Genomic DNA, 15,488 nt, shown 5'->3' with positions numbered 1-15,488 from the left:
TCCAATACAATCAGGCTTTAAGAGGAGATGGGAATGGTGAAACTAAAGGGGAGGCTGGAGAAAGTTAATTGACATAGATGTGTACCTTCAGAGAAATACTGATATCCTGCTGCTGCTGTGCAGAGGTGAAGACTACACCGAATATAAATCTATTTTTTACATGTAGAAATACTACTGATTGACTTTATTTATTATTAAAGGTCTGCATTCTAACAGCTTTTTCTTTTTTTTTTTTAATTGAACTTTGCTTAATTAGACTTGCTAGCACAGAAGTAAAAATTACCTGTTTTAATGCTTTATTTTAACTTAAATGTTCAACTGGATGTAGACACACTAAAACACAGGTAATTTAAATTCAACAGGCACTATTATATCCTTGCAAAATATAGCTTTTCCTTGCTGTACCTAAAATAATAATTAAATTCTTACTAATTATACAATTGTTATTACTGCTATACTAAAAAACAGGGGAAAAAAATCTGCCATGCACTCATAAAGCTGCTTCCATTTTGCAAGCCAAGTAAAATGCCTGAATTGAAATTCCTCCAAACAACTTCCTGCTGCACAAATGTGCCTCACACTAAAATTAAACATGGCAAGAACACCATAGCACACGTAACACCTAAATGTGATTGCTGAAAGATGTAGCACATCTTTTTATACATGGTATATCAATTTATTCCACTGTAAAATTTCAAGCTACAGGCGGCCTTAAATTTCACACAGCACATTGTGCACCCCTGAAAGGGAATTTGATGCCGTTGCTGATCAAGCCTACTCTAGAACATGATGATTTCTTTGTTTCTAACACATAATCATTTCTACTGCTGCTATGCAGTGAGCTTCCAGAATTCTTGAAGCTTCCAGAACCTTGTCCTGCTTGATGGTTTTTAGATTAATCAGTTCCCAGAGGAACTAGCTCAAGAGCAGGTGCACAATACCCAATTGATCTCCCCAGAACAGGACCCTCATCAACTATCATCCTGGATCTTCCAAAGATGTTTCATTTAATGTGTGGCTGCTTAATAAGGAAACCTCACAAGGAAATGCCAAGAAAAGCAGCAAGTTTTACATGCCTTTTCTCAGGTCCCCTGCTAGCTTCTACAGAAGCACCCTTCCTTATTAGGGATACAGATGAGCCCTGAATCCTCCTTTGAAAGCCTGTCATCTCTTTCAGTTTCATCTTGGGATACCACTTGTAAGAAATCACCACCCTTTTAAGCAGCCCTTTCCTAAGCTGTGAGAACCACTGCATATGTGCTGTCTGCCACTCAAACAGTAATTGCCTTTGACTCCTATTAACTGAAAACTGCTAAAATACTTCAGACATAAAAGACTGGACCAGGGGCCTGCTTCTCTTCACCTTCTGGTTCTCTTCCCAGAATCTTCTCAAATGCCTGAAAAATGTAAATTTCTCTTCTACAAATTCATTCCTGGAACAGCCCATGTGCAGAAAGAGGGCTACTGACCAACTTAGGTCCTCATCATTTCCTTGTACCTGTAAGATATGAATGTAAAAAAGCTTCAGAAAGAAGCATCTCTAAACTCCTTTGAGCAGAGGTCTTATCACACAGCCCTGGAATGAAAGAAATTTGCCTCTAGCAAATTTCCATTCCCTTCCTTTCTTTTGCAGCTCTCAACATATAAGTAAGGGAATACATTAAGGATCATCCCATTGTCACTATGACTTTGATCTACTTCTCGTGTAACTGCAGGAGACAGACATGCTGGGAAGAACAACACCTGACTCCCTAGTTCAGGATGGTGCCACAGTGCTCAGCTGCACATGCATCAGGCACTGGGACAACTCTCCTGCACTACACTGGGACTTACACAGTGCTCCAGCAGAAACCAGACTGACACAAGAGTTGACTCTGACATCTAGAAGAGGTAAAGACTGTAAGAGTATGGGGGAATCAGAAACTCAAATTTGGCAGAAAAATGCTCCTCCCCTCTAAGTCACTGGGAAAAATGAAATAGTACAAATTTAAGTAAGAACACAGTCATATTTGAACTTAATGCAAAATCACAGTTTATGAAGCTACTGGCAAGAAAAGTACATCTGTGGCTCCCATATTCTAACACGAATTGTTAGAACATGGAAGAATACATGAATTGTATATTGAAAAGTGTTTTTCAAATCTGTTACACGTGAGAAGCACAGAATTGTGATCAATTGCTTGCAATTATCACAAATATTTGATGTTATTAGCTGCTGCAACATTATGATTCGGATAATTACCTGCACCTGCTTTCTCATTAAATGACTGTGTACATCATTTCATTTTCAGTGAGGTCCAGACAGCATTTTTTTTTCATTTGTGCTACTGAAAAGCAGTTGATTGGAAATGTGACTTCTAGATAGAGGAAGAATTATGTCAGCTGGTGAGGGAAATAAGTACATTGCTTTAATACTGAGAACAAAAATACTGAGCTCTTTAATTCAGTTCATAAAGTTCATGTAATTGCTTCTTCCCTTACTCTTGAGTTCTGCAAACGTCTGTAAAGGATTAAGACTTTGTCTGATATGCTGGGAAACCAAATTGCTTCAAATACCAGAAGGCTTACATACAACACAAAAAACAATCCATCCATTTTGCTTGTGCACTAACCTATCTCTGCTGCCACATTTCCCACATGATAAACTGCCACATGACTTCCCTCAACTTGGGAGCAGAAGTCCAAAAAGTGCAGACATCTGGGAGCACTTGAAGCCACATGGAGCATTTAGTGACCTGTGCCTCAAACCAGTGACTTTTTGGCCACTCTTACTTTAGTCACAACTAGACCTGCTAACAACATACTATCAGTCATCAATGCCTGGCAACAAATTAAGTGCTGCAAAGGTATGAAAAATCTTCCATAAATCTAATTGAAACAAGAAAGTCCTCTTAAATTTCAGAAAAAAAAAACTTTAAAAAAAAAAAAAAGCCACAAAATGATTCCCTGAAAATTTGTAACATTTGCTCTCCTAAAGAGGAGTGATGGAGTCTGTCTCCAGCTCACTGGCATTTTCACTGTGCCTATGACTATGAACTTGTCATAAAGAACTGTCTTAAAAGACAAACTACTAACTCGGGAAACAACTGACTTAGGCCCTGAAATGGAGGCAGTCACGTTCCACACTTTAAAGCCTGCAGATGCAAGGAGAGGTTTTGATCCACTCTTTATTAGTTTCTAAAGGGCAGGATGGATGAGAAGAAATCTAATGGGATAAGCATGAGACTGAAAGAAAAGCCCTGAAGACTGCAAGAAATTAAGTGGCTTTTTTTTCCAGTAGATTAATTACTAAACAAGAAAAAGCTTATTTAGGAATACTCTGATTATTCTCCTTTCCCCTGATCTTGCAATGCAGTGAGTGCAGCTCCTAGAGGAGCATCTTCAGACTCACTGTTTATTCACAGGCTTTCTACTGGCCACAGCTTTGCTCAAACTAGTAAAGTATTTTCATTCTTCAACAGAAGAAACTAGCCAGGCAAAGGAGCACAAAAATTGCATTGATACTTAACACAAGTCTGCTAAAACTGGAGCAGAAACGGCAGCGGTTTCAGTAAGACACCCATGGCAAGGTGCAGTAACATGCCTCCAGCACTGAGTCCCTAGGGAACCTACACTAAAGCATGTGCTGTTTGGTTTGTATTACTCCAGAGTCTCAAACTACCTGGATTAAAGCTTCCTGAGGTACATTTGCATGTCTCGGGCATATCCCCAGGAAAGAGGATTTACATTCTTCATATGGTCCTTGTTGAACCAAGAGCCCTTACCAGAAGTAACTTCATTCTTCTTTTCCAGACAATATTCGACTTGAAAAACACCATTTCACTAGAGGGTATTCTAAAAAAAGTATTTTTTTACTGGCTTTACAACATGAAGTACTTTGTCTCTCTCCTGTTGGGATTCTCTTACTTTAGCTTCCTCTCTCCTGTTGGGCTACTCCTACCTCATCTGAAGGAGCTCATCATGAGTAGTCCAGGAAGGGAGAACAAACACACAAACAAAACCCCAGTTATTCAGTTATTCTATTTTAAATTTAGCAAGGAAATCTGAAACTAGATCCTGATGCACTTAACCAGCAGGATAGTGTCTGGCACTATGGCTGGAAGATGGGGAGGGAGACTGGGTTTCTGATGTGTAACAAAAAAGAACTTTCTTATCCCAAAAATTCTTGTTGCCAAGAAATCCATTCCAAACCCAACTCCAGTGTCTAGCTTATTATGTTAGCTGCTTCTCAGCATATATGATGGCACAGCACGGTAAATTAATTAGGTTAGAGGACTTGCTTAGCACTCTGTGGCACTACATGGTGCTAAGCAGAATTACCCTCAGCAGTCAACTTTATCTTCCAGGTTGCTTTGTGAATACTCTGGTTTAATGAGAAGTGACTTCTCAGATCTTTCATGTAGTTTCTGTCTGTCTTCTACAGGAAGACAGGCGCCTCAAACATTAAAAAAAAGTGCTATAATTTATTATATCATTATATTTCAGTCAAATATCTTGAACAAATCTTTATCAGCTACTGGTACTTTTAATATAGTATATCCCACTTACTTCCATGACTCGGAGCATGTTCTGCAATTCTGCACTCAAATATGAGGGCTGATGGAATGCATCAGAAAACAAGAAAACTAATGTCCAAAGCTACAGTTATGAACACTACAGCAAGCCTGTTACTTCAAATGAAAATCCACAAATCAGTCATCTAAGTTAGGTGTTACTACTTCATAAACCACACTGTTCATATTCAAAATCATTTGTCCTAAAAAGTGCAAACTAAAAGTCATATACAGAGAACATCTACAACAAAGGGTTAAGTAAATCATTAGCACTAATTTTCTGAAAGCTATTAGGCATGCAGGCAAAATACATTATAATAACTTGTCTAGTTTGCCTACTAAGCAACCTAGAAGCATTGTCCATCAGTGATTCAGAAAGAGGGACTCTGATGCTGATTAATCTTTTACTTCCCTTTGCAAGAATGACAGATGCTCAATACTTGTAATAAACCCAGAATTTGTGCCAGGTGCTGAAACCTCTAAGTCAGGTCAGAAGTTACAAAAATAAGATCCATGCAACAAGCAATACCTCAGACACAGCTGGTGGCATCATTCTTGTTGTTGAACAGACCTGTTAAAAACACCACTCACTAAGTCGTCAGGTGTGTTTTTGAAGTAGCCAACCCCTCCAGTGCTGGCACCGTAGCCATGGCAGCACAGAGCTGCCGTGGCTCCCTGCTCAGGTGGTTTGCTCTGTGTGACCTCCATGTTGCTCCATATTAGCAGCAACTGGTGTTAACTTACACAGTTAATTGGAAGCTGGAGCTGCTTGCCAAAAGGCATGTCCTTAATGGCTGCAGCTATTACCTGGGTGTGCAATAAAATGTTAAACGTGCTAGTGTTCCAGGTCTAGAAAATTCTGTGAAAAAATTTAACTTTAACACAGTGAGCAAGCTGCAACTCCCACACCTCGATAGTACTTTATATTATCTCTTGATAGCATTCAAATGATTTAAAAATACAGCTATTTAAAGTAATATGGGGGAAACAGGATTGAGTAAGGAATGTATTTAATTCTCTTCAATATAGATACAAACAGAAGAAAATTATCCCTGCTAACATATAACAAAAATGCAATGCAGCCCTAAAATGTGCTTAATGATAAAGTACAAAATCAAAGGATAACTTTACATGGTAAAACATTGCAGCTGGCTTGAACTGTACACTTGCCAACTGATCCCTTTATCAGTCTTTTAAAATGGATCACAACTCTTCTATGCACAATTAAACAACAATGTACATTTTTCAGACAACTACTTCACATTCTATAATATTAAATACTCCTCTGAATCACTGCCTTGTTTATAAAATATCTGCTAGCTCTGCATGTCTGGGTACTAAGTATCAGAAGGCCATTTTAAACAATAATATAAGCATTATAAGCATTTTCTGCAGACACTGCATAGGCATTAAGCAACACTACCTACTCAGAATACAAATAAGCATAGTAGGCCATTCAAAAAATCACATATAGCCACGAAAATCATGTATTATCACCTCAAATAGCACAAACAGAATTCTCATCCTGGCTTTGACCAGCACTGCATTAAACACAGAAAGCTTCACTGCAGGAAACATCCTTTCAATGCAGAATGGCAGCCTGTGAAGATTTGATTTACATTTGGGTTTGAACTGTTTTAAAATGAATGAAAGGCTGATGCCAGTGACTTGCTGCAAATGCAGTGACATCCCCTCAGAGATATCAAACCAACCACTGCATCGAATAAAAATGATGCTACTGTCCTTTAGAAATCAATTGGAACTGTGAAACACCATAGAAAGATTTTACACAATTTAACACAATGTTTCATAGAAAAATACATGGACACGAACAGAAATGATATCAAGTAAATGATAAATACAGAAGACTCCTGACAATATTTGTTCTTCTTGGAGTAATCGGTAAAATTCTAATTGCATTGCTGTCACTGATGACTTAGTGTAGCCGTATCTGAACTAACACAAAGCTCTCAAGTATCTAAAAAAAAACCCAAAGCAACCTCTTTCCATGGGACACAGTCCTTCAGGAATGTACTGCTCCAGTGACCCCACAGGCCACAGGTCCTGTGATAAAATTTACCGCTGTGTGGACTCCTCTCCATGGGCTGCAGCTTTCTTCATGAAATACTCACCTTTTCTTGGTGTGGGGTTGTGCACAGGCTGCAGGAGGATCTCTGCTCCACCATGGACCTCCATGGGCTGCAGGGGCACAGCTGCCTCACCATGGGCTGCACCCAGGCTGCAGGGGAGTCTCTGCACTGGTGCCTGGAGCACCCCGTCCCTCTCCTTCCCCACTGACCCTGGAGAAGACCCCTGGTGTCTGCAGGGCTGCTTTTCTCACATATTCTCACTTCTCTCTCTGACAGCTGCTGCCCAGTGGCTTTTACAGTTTCCTAAACATGCTATCCCAGAGGTGCAGCAGGAGCTCAGCTGTTCCCAGCAGTCTGTCCAGCGGCTGTGCCCAGATGTGTCCATCACGGGGCATCCCCAACCTCTTCTCGTGGAGGCCGCGCTCCTGCAGCCCACACCTTGCCAACTGAGTAATCTACTGTGTGGGTGTATTTTTCTGAAGACATTTTTACTGGACTACAACTAGAGGGCTTACAGTTAGCTGTAATTGTAAATCTGTATTATATAAACACATTAATATCAAACTGCTGTAACTGTTCCATAGGATAATGAACAGTATTTAAAAAAACCACACTTTTTGGGAACAGAAAGTCAAGGAGAAGACAGAGGCTGAAAAAACTCACAGGACACTTGAAACAGAAGAGCAGTGGATTAACAACATTGATTTAATTCATACGAATAAATACAGAAATTCATACATGTCGTTAATTTTGGGGTCTGTTTAACACAATTTCGGATTAGTACTGACTCATTAAAGGCCATGCTTACATTTATCAAGGAAATTAGAGCACTAGCACCCTACTAACTTCAGTGGTAACTTCCTATTTCTGTGCTACAGTAATCCAAGAGGGATTAAAGTCCACTGCAAGAAACACTTCTGGGATTTATTATTACCTTTGATACAGTTTAGCAATTTTCATCTAAAATAAGATCTCCAATATTCACAAACATGTAAACAGCATGTACATGAAAGCGTGCACACATATGCATGAATCTTATATGACATTTCTCTTGTGCCACTGAAATAACATATCATGCCAAAATATTTATCTATCTGAAGTGCAGCTATGCTCTCAGCACTCTCATGTGGATTAAAAGAAATCAAATGCCATCACTTGTGTGCTTACCCCTGACAGTCACCAAATTATACAAAATATTATATATTGACATCAACTCACTCACTGGAGCATGTTGCCTGAAATTAGGAATGTTATGTGCATTAATTTTTTTCTTCTGACAAGGGACTACAGAACTGAGAGTTGTTTCAGTCTAGTATTACAACATCGTTGCATAAAGCATTTTGCTTTCAAGCCAAGAATTCCCCGCAAACCATTAATTTAAGATGTTCTACTCATTATCATCTGAAGTTATTTCTTCCTAAATATGTAGCTCAGAAACTGCTGACAAACTACTTGAAATCATTTTTTAAGTGTATCACATAACCCTCTGGCTAAGGCTAACTGAAAACTAATTAAAATCATTAAGACGATGATTTGAACAAGAACAGGAAAAAACTGTCTAGATGAAATTATGAGGAAAAATTAGATACCACTTGACTAAATCGTGCTGTGAGACACAGTGCTTCTCATTTGCAAAAAATGAGCATTTCTTCCCTCTCAAAGGGGTTTTTGACCTTTTAAGGCACCAATATCCTCAGACTAACTCATTCATCTTCTGACCCAATGCTCCCAAAGAATATTTCACTTCCTTTATGGGCACAAATAAAACTCCCTAAACTGTAAATATAACTTGTTACCAAGTTAAATAGATTTTTACTAGATCATCAAAACATTATTTCAGACTTCTGATAAAAAGGCAAGAAGACAAGTAAGAAACAAGTTGTATGACATCTGATAAATAAAATTACACATATCATTTTCCTTCTATAGACATGCCAGTCTGTAGTCTAGACTCCTACCATCAAGAAAAAAAACCCAAAAATCTGCAAGCCTGTGGTCATGAGAGAAGAGAACATAGATTTAAACCTCTTCTATCTGCCAAGAAGACTGAACATCACATACCAGCAATTGCTTTCACAAATCCAAGTGAGGAAAGTAATGAATGAAATTTGGAATAGAAAGAAAATTCCAGTGGCATGACTGAAAAAAAGAATGTACATCTTGTACCGCTAGCCAAGATGGCTGATAAACTGTGTGTTATCTCCATCTTGAGCAACAGTATCAAGCACTAATGAAGTAGTTCAGAAAATGTTTAGCAGTATATGCCAAGATCACTGGACGAAAGCCAGTTTAAAAAGGAATTTGAAAGAACGTCCTTTATCTGGGTTGATGAACTCAATCTAGCACAATGATCCAAATGCCAGGACTCAGATAAACTGAACATCCATCTTGAAGTTGGGAGTCCTGCCTTTGCCAGAGGAAACAAAGTGCTGAAGTAAAAGGTACTTCAGCCATGAACCTCAGGTAAGATGTCATTCACAACTGAGGGCGACACTGGTAAATCTACAGCGAAGAACACTGAAAGCCTTTTTTTTACAAGTGAACGGTATCTAAGGCTGATTATGCATATCATACATTAGTACATTTATTGCTACACTATTGATGAGTGCATTATGTTCAGGTTTTGTTTATACTGTCACTTCTGAAGATTGATGTTGTCTATTTCCTAATTCCCTTATTCAAAAATTAGGAAGGAACATTTTCTCAAGAACAACTTTTGAAGAGATTCTATATAAACACCTAAGTACATTATGGGTCCTTTAAAGACCTCATTGAAAGGGATGTGAAATACTGGGACATTCATCTGCAATGCTTTTAAGTGTTATGGATATATTTATACTAAGTTATGAGACTAATGCTGAAGAAGTCCCACAATGCTACAACCAGTGATTTTATCTAGTAGTCTTCTTGTTCTGCCTACTTTTAAGTGATAACAGTCACTTAGGGCTCAGTCTATAAAAGCCAAAGTAGATGCTGAGCTGGGCTGCAGGCGATCATCTCCCAGGAAATGGAGATCAGTACATGGGGAAACTCTTAACGTGCCTAGATAAAAACTAGAAAAAAGAACAACTGGTAAATTTTAGGCTAGCTAATAGTTTAAAACTAGTGGACAGATTTTACATATTTCTGTGGATGAAGTACTAGGGTAATAACTATATTACTAGAGCAGGTTTATAGTTCAGCAGAATGTACAGGTTGTTGCTATGGAACAAGGTCCAACTCCATGCAGTGCAAAAAATACATTAAGTAATAGTATCACAACTGTCTTTTAAATTCAACGAGCATAGAATCATTGCAACCCTTTCTTTTGGGGTTTCTTTGCTTTTTCACTCACCTCTTCTCTCTCCATCCTTTTATAACAGATTTTGATTATTATATCTTTCAATGAAAATACCTAAGACTATCTTCCTTTTCTCTCTAAAGTCGTGTCTGCTTGTTTCTAGTACTACTTTGGTCTCATTTTCATGTCACCCTTCTGTTTTCTTTCAGCCCTCCCTGATAACACCAAGTTTCTATTTCTTCTTTCTAACCTTTATACTCCCTGCACAACAACTTTGAGTTGCAAAATATCCCTCATAGAAATCACTTGGAAAATCTGAGTATTCCACTTAAACAGACTCAGATGAAATAGCATTTTAAGAACAGTACTGTCAATGCTGGACAAACACATGATCTAACATCGAAGAGAAACAAAGCAAAATAAAGACGAACCCGATGGCATCCCTTGACCCGAGGACGGCTTCATCGGTGCATTCACCTGATCCCAGTTGAGATCATCATCATCTGACTGACTATAGCCACAGGAACTGAGAGGCTCATCAAAAGTGCAGCACCCTGTTAAAGAAACACAAAGGTAAAAACTAAACAAGGCATGCAAGTAACGGACTATGAGTCTCCAATCCTAACAACTGCAACATCATTCAAAGCAGGCTTTGTCATTTTTAAACATCTTTTAATACAAATTATTATGTATTTACTAATCTTCACTTTATAGAGGGCATAAAAGTTTCTTGTCATGGAAACAAAATCCTAAGGGTAAAAGAGCAAGTTTAGAACTGCAGACAAATTTTCTCTTATAATGCAATCACCAGGTATCAAAAACAAAATAGCAAAATAAATAGCAGTAAAAATAAGAATATTAAAAGATTACATGATTAACATTCTTCAGGGAAAGAAAAAGTATTCCATGCCCAAGGACCTACATTTTAGAAGAAATCTGTAAAGGTGGGAACACAAGCTTTCATTCCTGTACCTTGGTTTCCAAGTAAGGGAAAACCTAGATGCTCCCAGGTGTGCTGCACTGCAAACAGGTACCAGCACAGCTGTTTGTGGGATCAGTGCCTCTGGCACAACACAGCACATCTACTTCAAAATGTCAGCTTATGCTCAGTGCGCCGGTTTGGCCAAATTTAGAAATATATCCTCTGAGAGAAGGCAGGTTACAACCACCCCTCCCCCACCAGGTTTGGGAAAAAAAACTTTTTCCTCGAAGGAAAGTGAAAGAGTTAAAAACTATTTATTTAAGAAATACACAGGGAAAAAAAGATACTAATGCTAAATAATGAAACCTCTCGCTGTGGAGAGAAAACCTGGGAAAATTTCAGAGTCCTTCCATAGCCTCCCTCTCTTCCCCTCCTTGGAGCTGGGACAGGGTGGTGGACCCACCTCCAGGGCCAAGGCCTCGGTGGAAGGTCCTCCTGATGTATTCTGATGTTGAAACAGTCCAGCAGAGAAAAGGGAAAAAACACAAAGTCCCAGGAAAACAAAAGTTCAACTCTCCGGAGGGAAAGGAGCTGAAAAACTGGCCAAAAGCTGGCTGGAAAGAAAGCAAGCCGGGTGCTTCCCTTCGCTCTCGCTCTCCTGCCACGGCTGAACACAGAGAGCCGTCTCTATCTCTGTGTGACCTTGAACAAGCTGCAAACTGCTTTGAAGAAGTTTTGCTCAGTTTTTCCTCCCCCCCCTCAGGCTCAGTTTAAAGGCATAGAAAGGCACAAGAATTAATTTCTGGACATAGGCAGCAATATGGGATACACATCATAAAGTCACCCCAAGATACTCAGTCTCAGAATCTCTGAAAGAAAACAGTATTATTTCCTCTTTTTTTTTCTCACTCTCTTCTAAGTAAAAAAAACCATGTTATAAAAGCTCACACACCCCCAAGCTGGGGTAGGGAAAAAATTAATGTCCCAAATTTAAAAGAATGGAGTCTAACATTATCCACAAGAAAACGGAAAAGCTTTGCTTTCTTTCCTGTGGTACAGAGGAAACTTCAGCTTTTTCACGTTGTTATCATCTAAGAGGAGACTAACACAGGGTTACAAAATTCTGTTTTATTTGATGTTTCACTCCAGTGAAGAATGACATCTTTCCTATTTGGGAAAATAAATATAACTCTAGTCAGAGATATTTCTGTCCATATTGAAGGAAATTCTACAGCTGTTCAAACAAAACTAAACTTTAGGGTTATTCATCATCTTTGCTATCTGTCCAAAGGCACAGTAGGCTTAGCCTCGCCAAGCTGTATTAAAACAGGAAACAGACAAAATCTAGATTTAAAAATTACTTTTAAAATCTTAATTTTCCTAGAGCACTATAAATGGCATTACAGAATACCATATTGTCCATTTTCAATAGGATAAAATTAATTTCTTCCCAGGGCTTAAAACCATGACACTTACCAAAAAGTAGAAGACAAAATTCCATTACACCTGACAAATATCACCTAACTGAAGTCCAGTCTTCCTAATAACTAGTCCAAGTGTATATTTGAGATTCATAGCAAGAATTTTGCAAGCACATAATCTTCAGCAGAAATTATTTTTATATGCAATCACTGAATCTTTTTTTTTTTTTAACAGTGAGACTATTACATTGGCCTTTAGAGACATACCATGTTTGCCCTGTCCTTGGATACAGGTCATCCTGTACTAGTCTCTGTTCTAAGATAACTTTCTATGGGAAGTCTCCAATAGATCTAAGTGTATGAGGGAAATCAGCACCTCTTGGAAACTGCTTCTTTCTGTACAAATTTAAGTGCAAAAGATTCAATTAGATAATCCAATGGGAACAGAAAACCCATTAAAAAACTCACAACTCCAAAATCTAACATTTTGCCTCAATGTTAACAAGAGACATAAACTCTCCTGAAGTCAAAAAAATTCAGAAATACGCAAGATTTTTATAGAGTATATTAAATAACATCTGCAACATTTCCAGAGGGAAGGCTTAGAAATTTAGACAGTCATTTACACATTTTTTCTAGTACTTGCATAAATATTACTTCGAACTTCATAAAATACACCACAAGCTAAGTTTCAGACATACAAGCTGAACATCAACTTTCACAGATATATTTGTGCTTTTTTATAAAAAATAAAAATAAAAAAGAAAGATAGTTTCCTTGCAAAAGTACTGCAAATGATAATAGGACATAAATTTAAACACTAAGTTATGCAGTCTGCAGTGTAGTCAAACTTGGCAAAAAATATATACTCAAATGAAAGCTGGCATAAATCAGGGTTTACAATTCAAACCAGGATGAATGAATATATGGAATAGCTCCCACACTTTATGACATCAAACATATCTCTAGTGATAAGAAGACAAAACAGTTTAAAGCGTTTTCTTCCTCAAATCCAGAAGCCCAGCCAAGCACTGCAAAATATCCAATACTGGGAAAAAGGCAGTATTTGTGATTCCAGATGGTTAATAAAGGCTTCTCCCATGCTCATGAATCAGGAAGACGTCAAAAATGTGGATAAATAGAATGACAGTTCTATTTGTCTAGACCATTTGTCTCTCAACATGGGACCCTTTCTCACTGCTTGTTTTTCTTCATGTCTCTTGCAAGTCTACAGCTAAATCACACTCAGGATTTCTTTTTTTTCCATCTTTGCCATTTACATCCTTTGTTGTATTATTATTACTATAACTTCATCAAAATGGGTATCAAATCTTCAAGTCTGCTACAGAAGTTTAAAGAAAGTTCTGAACTCCTTCCATTCCTAAGCCCCATCCACCCACAACTAATAAGGAAAGTGTAGAAAGTATTGCAACAAGTAATCAAGCTGTACAGTCACCTATCCAGAGAACTGACCAGCATACAGAGGATCTTTAATAGCACAGATGTCAAGCCATGTTTCTTTCCACAGCGAGACACTGAGGATAAGATGAATACTAATAAAGGCTTTGCACAGCCATGACTTTTTGTAAAGTCTTTTGCATGGCATATATAGGTGTTGGAAGTAGAGGCAACCTTTTAACACAGAACACCTTAGTGGAACAAAACAAACAACAAAAAAACCACTTAGCCAAATTAGCCAAGAAACAATTACTGTAAATCAATAGTCATCCAAGATCCTAATGGCTTATGACCAACCCCTGGCACTTCTACCCCTCACATCTGACCATACTACAAGATGTTCTTCAGAAATGGGTCATGACTTTTGAGAAACCCCTGCATTTGCCTCTATTGAAGCCCTCCTGGCTGCTCCTGCAGCACTTTGTCTATTTTCTAGTCACGATGCTCTTACTGTCAAGGTTTCCAGCTCATGAAATGGACCCATGGTATCAACAAGGACTGGTAAAATCTGAGCAACTATCAGGTCTTTAATGTCTCTCTCATCATGGCACTGTTTTGAAACTTTTTTTAAAAAAAAAAGCCACTGCCAAGACTGGCTGCTGTTTATAATCAACCAGCTCACTTGAGAAATCTGCTCATTTTTTGCTACTAGAATTGATAGTAATAATCAAAATACATATTGGCTGTTATACAGTTTAATCAAGCAAAGCAATTTCCCTGCCTGTTATACTGACATCACAGTTTGGATGGCCAAACTGTATTTTAAAGGATGAACTCTATGCTGACTGAAATATTTATAAGTAAAGCAGAAGATACATATGCCATTAAGATTCTTTGGCTTATGCTGCATTTTATAGATATTTTTGGATTCCTAAGGGGAACTGAATTGATAAATGCACAAGATGCAACACAGTCTATTACAGCCTATGGTTCTTTCAACTGCGATTATCCATCTAACCATCATGAACCCAGTTCAATATAACTATGCCATTGTCTGAGCATAGTCCTTTTTGGATGCTTCAATTTTAGCTGGCTAAATTACTTTAGATCTTGAAAAATTTATGAGCTTAAACAAGGAATGTAATGTAAGATGAAAGCAACCAATTAAAGTAAAAGGGATAAAGAATACACTGTATTTTTCCCTAATTTGAATTAAGTTTTATTCAAACTATTTTGTGTTTTACAGACTCTGACAACTGTTATGAAGTGTTCTCAAAGAATACCTTAGCAAACAGTAGGATACTAAAAATCCTTTCAGTGACAAAAAGCAGCATAGAAAAAAGTTCAAATTATGCTGGGCACTGCTTCATTTCTGTTGATTTTATATACTTCAGAGATCTCAGATCAACATGTACTTTCCATCAAAAATTTGCTGCCAAGTGTACAAGTCCTAAAACTAGTAATTCTTATGAGTGTCAGTGCTAGCACTGGCAGGGAACATATGTGCATACCAGAACTGATGCGCTGGCCCTGTTTTGGGATAACATCAATTTTTTCTTTGCAGCAAAGCCCTATGGTTTCTGATCTGCCATAGTAACATGAATCCTGTTGCAGAATACGTGAACCCAGAAGACAAGTTTACTGAATCCCCCATTTGCCTAGTATTCTTTTTTATCTCATTTAAAAAGTATTCTGGATTCTGCTGTCTCTGTTATTTTCGGTTTCATTCTGGAAATGGGGTAATGTTGATTAACTCTAAGCGCAATGTAGCTATACTTCGAAACAGGAATTAAAATGTCGACATCTGATCTGAAAGCTGGGATG

The 15,488-nt window shown here is 38.0% G+C and overlaps 1 protein-coding gene across 13 annotated transcripts in view; it reads right to left on the bottom strand.

Annotated features, from left to right (window-relative positions):
- Positions 1-15,488, bottom strand: part of PTPRM (protein tyrosine phosphatase, receptor type M) — a 457,910-nt gene that overhangs the window by 347,040 nt on the left and 95,382 nt on the right. For all 13 annotated transcript variants that reach the window (XM_017738297.1, XM_017738298.1, XM_017738300.1 and 10 more), the window contains exon 2: positions 10,355-10,477. In XM_017738297.1, the coding sequence (XP_017593786.1) occupies positions 10,355-10,477 (123 nt within the window). The remainder of the gene's footprint in view (positions 1-10,354; positions 10,478-15,488) is intronic.

This window comes from Corvus brachyrhynchos, unplaced genomic scaffold (assembly GCF_000691975.1).
Source record: "Corvus brachyrhynchos isolate BGI_N302 unplaced genomic scaffold, ASM69197v1 scaffold106, whole genome shotgun sequence".
NCBI lineage: Eukaryota > Metazoa > Chordata > Aves > Passeriformes > Corvidae > Corvus > Corvus brachyrhynchos.
This window is presented reverse-complemented; position numbering and strand designations above follow the sequence as displayed.